This window comes from Chiloscyllium plagiosum, chromosome 24, assembly GCF_004010195.1.
Source record: "Chiloscyllium plagiosum isolate BGI_BamShark_2017 chromosome 24, ASM401019v2, whole genome shotgun sequence".
Taxonomy (NCBI): domain Eukaryota; kingdom Metazoa; phylum Chordata; class Chondrichthyes; order Orectolobiformes; family Hemiscylliidae; genus Chiloscyllium; species Chiloscyllium plagiosum.
In genome coordinates this window covers 2,640,146-2,644,257 of record NC_057733.1, presented here as the reverse complement: position 1 = coordinate 2,644,257, position 4,112 = coordinate 2,640,146, and the positions used below count along the sequence as shown (strand labels likewise).

The window sequence follows — 4,112 nt, the reverse complement described above, 5'->3', positions numbered from 1 at the left end:
TTGTTCTGCCACCGATAGCGTCCCTAGCTTCTTCCCCACTCCCATTTACCCTTCTCTCTCATTTTCCCCTCTACCTCCACCTTGACCCGCTTCCCCTGATTCCCTCTCCCCCGCTTCCCCTCTGCACTGCCTTGCCTACCATTTCCTTGTTTCTTCACCCCACCCCTCTGTTTCCCTCTACTGCTCCCGCTTTCAAATTTCACATTTGTCTCCCCCATCCCTGATCCTATTACTTCCTCCCCCTTCAGCTCTTTCTAGTCCACGTCACTGTATTCCCTCTACCTCACCGTTTCCTCTGCTACATATTTACTACTGTTTTGCTGTGATGATTTGCTTGAGAGATGCAGAAGGTGGACTATTCTAATGCGCTTCTTACTGTCTTAGTCCCAGCTTAACACAAGATGGCTCGAACAAAACAGACAGCCCGTAAGTCCACAGGAGGCAAAGCGCCCAGGAAACAGCTGGCAACTAAAGCAGCAAGAAAGAGCGCACCATCTACTGGCGGTGTGAAGAAACCCCATCGCTACAGGTATTGAGATGTGTGTAATGTAAGTCAGCGGTTAATCCACTGAGAATGTTTCTCATCCTTTCTTGAGGTCGAGTTTTGATCACTGGGATTCATGTAACATTGTAGTTTCTCCTGACAAGTCGTTTGATTGTGCTTTCAGAGCCTTGGATGTGTTGATACAGCCGTAAAATGGCATGTGTAAGCCTGTTGATGGGAGTGCGAGTCAAAACGCAGTAACAAATGACTTGGACATTTTACATCTATGACTAATTTAGTTTCGAGCTATCCATAAAGATGGGTTTGAGATCAACTTTTTTTGAATTGAGATGAATTAGTTGACACTCAGTTGTTGAGCATCATCGACAAAGGGGTAGAGTTGCATGTGTTGTGACCATTTCAGTCTTGATTTGAAATGTAGTCCCTCCAGACAGTTGAGACTTGAGATTTCAGTGATCTGCCATTGATTTAGGGAATTATATTAAGGATATTGAGGGTCATTGATTCATTGTCTGATTTTGTAATCTATCTTGTCTCAGACCTGGTACTGTTGCTCTAAGAGAAATTCGACGATACCAGAAATCAACAGAGTTGCTGATTCGCAAACTGCCCTTCCAGCGTCTGGTGCGTGAGATAGCACAGGATTTCAAGACTGATCTGAGATTTCAGAGTGCTGCGATTGGTGCCCTGCAGGTGTGTGCAGTTAATATTACCATTACAACAGTGAGCGGTGGGAATGTACGTTCGGGTGATACACAGGAAATCTTGGATTAATGAGTGTCACAGTGTCTGACAAGTTTTCTGTGGTCTGTGTTAAAATTCCAAATGCTCCTGATAGTTGACCTACAATAGTCGAGAGTTTCTGTCCTCCTAGAGATACAATGCAACACAAGTGTTTTTTGTTTATTGACAGAGATCTGAGGCAGAAATTGCCTTTTGCACAAGAGATATAGTGCTTGCCACATGCAGTTAAGCATAAAATATATAGCATCAGTCTGTTTGTCCCAAATTGGGGTGTTCATGCTTTGCATAATTTTATAGAGAAATTGACACGGCGTAATAAGACAAGGTTAGAGTTTGGATGGAAAGCATAAGTTCAAATTACGATGCTATGTTGGTGACAGAAGTTAATGATTACTTGTGTAAAAATAGTTTGTGTAACAGTCATATTAAGGTGAAAGCATTTACTCTCTTTTAAACTTCACACCTTTGTTCAACAGGAGGCAAGTGAAGCATATCTGGTTGGTCTGTTTGAAGACACGAACCTGTGCGCCATCCATGCCAAGCGAGTAACCATCATGCCAAAGGATATTCAACTAGCTCGCAGGATACGTGGCGAAAGAGCTTAATTGGAGCATGCTCGTTCCATCAACAATGGACAGCGGGACCTTTTTTAATATTGCAGATTTTACAGATATTGTCAGGATACGGACTTTTAAGGAGTGAAAATGTGCAAATGGAATATGTGGTATTCACTGTTTTTATTCAATTTTCTAAAGTTTAATAGGGTGGGTGGTTAAAATTGGGAGGGGAGCCCTTACTGTTATCTTCAAATAAATACATCGTAGCTAAATTGGAACAGATGCGTTTCCACTTGTTATTCGCATGAGGTGCAAGTGGAAGATACCCATTGCTCCTCAAGCACTTAAGTTTTTGTTTTGTATTATACTTGGGTTTTCTATCAGACTTTCCTAGAGCATTTTGTACTAGTCAACTGAAAGGAATGTACTGGGAAAAATGCTTCCTAAATATTGTGTCATTCCGTTGGTAACTCAGGAGGAATTGATGCAGTCTTACATCGAGTAAATTGCATTGATCTTTTGTACATCAAGCTGGAGTATACAGCTTGGCAGCTATGTACCTATTTATGCATTGTTTTTCACATTATTGATCTATTTTTTGGGGTGGGGGGGGAGTTATTGATTCATCTTTTATGAAATTGTTTATGAACTCGTTGCTTTTTGTTCTCATGCAAACAAGTGGTTTTACATTGGGATAATGCAGATAGGGGCTAGGTTGAATTCTGGATTGAAGTAGTCTGTGCAGTTCTCATAACTGAATGTTTAGCTGTTAGTTTGCTGAATGGCATTCATTGTTGGAGACAGTGGAGTGCTGCTCCTTTGTGATGTTTTCCTGCCTAGACTTGGAGGCTGATTGTACATATGGGAGTTATGAAGTTCTTGGTGATATCCCATGGGCCTTGCTTTGATTGCAACAGTGCAGTTGCCTGTCTGTTTTCCTGCCACAGACTCATTTCCAGGTGTATTGCAGTAGTATTGTTTAGGTGTCCAAAGGTATATTTAACTGTCCTTGGTGTTGCTGACAATGCTGTATGATAGAAGGCATCTTGGTAGCCAGGTAGCAACAATGAGCATTTGCTATTAGATTTGAGCAGATAAAGGCAATAGCTTTACCCAGACTAGTTCCAAAGGATTAAGTTCAGCAAATCTAGGTTTATGCTGTTCTGTCCTCCTGACACTGCAACCACAGCAGCAATGCTGTTTACCTTACCCAAGGAGGCTGAATTGGAGTTCCCATTAGCTTGATCATTTAAGATTTGGGATTGGGCCACCCAGTGTAGATCTTTGGCAAGCATCGGTACGAATACAGTTCGTGTGACAGGGATATATATTCCCGTGTCACATATTTCCTCGAGTAGTCTCATCCAAGTAAAAATAGCGGTGCTACATTGGTTCCTATTGGATCATTGGCTCACCCAGAACACTTTGACAGAGAAGGTGCTCTGGATGTCTAGTGTGCTCTGGAGAATTTATGATCTATATGTATTGCGCTGAGGTGAACAAATGGATTGTCTTGCTGTCCATGGCATTTGATGCTCTTGTCTACTTATTAGTAAAAAGGAGGCTTGGTGCAGTTATCACAGTTTCCACAGAACAAGGAATAGTCTGTTCCATTTGTTTTGATATGGGGAATTCATTGGTTTGATTGGAATGGGTAAGTTCATTCTGTCGCATCGTTTGTGATGGCTGTCAGCATTCTGCTATTGGAGGATGTCTCCTTGCACGGCGTTGGGTGTCTTGTTAATGACATTAGGAAGTCCAAAAGGGCCCACTGTGGTAAAAGGATCACATGCTATTCTACACTCAATACAGGAGCTGGTGTAAAATTGTAAAATTACATTAAAGTACATGAAAACCACAACCTTTTGACTTGCTGTAATGCTGTACTGTTATTATTAGTAAAAAATGTACTGTATTTTAAATGCAATAAATGACCAAAACTGAAAACTGTATAAAGGAAACATAGCTCAGTGGCTGTTCAGTTTTGGCAACATCCAGGATCCAGATGTACACTGACTATGGAATCAGCACAGTCTGATTTCTAAGATTGAGTTGATTTGTTGGGGTCTTGTCACCAAATGGTAGTGTGAATGGTATCTAGAACATTGTTTATGTACACTGAATTCCTTTGATCTTTATAAGACAAAGCTGTCAGAAATGTACAGCCTAATGTGCCTGTGCTGACTCCAGATGAGTAGCTCATGATATTTTTTCCATATCATTCCTTCTCAACATCCATCTCATTACCTTTCAGTTGAACCTGCCTCATTCACAATCTCCTACTGGGTATCCCTTGATTTTGAATA

General features: G+C 41.3%; 1 protein-coding gene across 1 annotated transcript in view; it reads left to right on the top strand.

The window, feature by feature from the left end:
- Positions 1-3,667, top strand: part of LOC122561961 (histone H3.3A) — a 4,650-nt gene extending 983 nt beyond the window's left edge. Inside the window, exons 2-4 of the mRNA XM_043714295.1 lie at positions 385-529; positions 1,045-1,198; positions 1,726-3,667. Coding sequence (XP_043570230.1) covers positions 402-529; positions 1,045-1,198; positions 1,726-1,854 — 411 coding nt within the window. The 5' untranslated portion in view covers positions 385-401 and the 3' untranslated portion in view covers positions 1,855-3,667. The remainder of the gene's footprint in view (positions 1-384; positions 530-1,044; positions 1,199-1,725) is intronic.
- Positions 3,668-4,112: the final 445 nt, after the last annotated feature.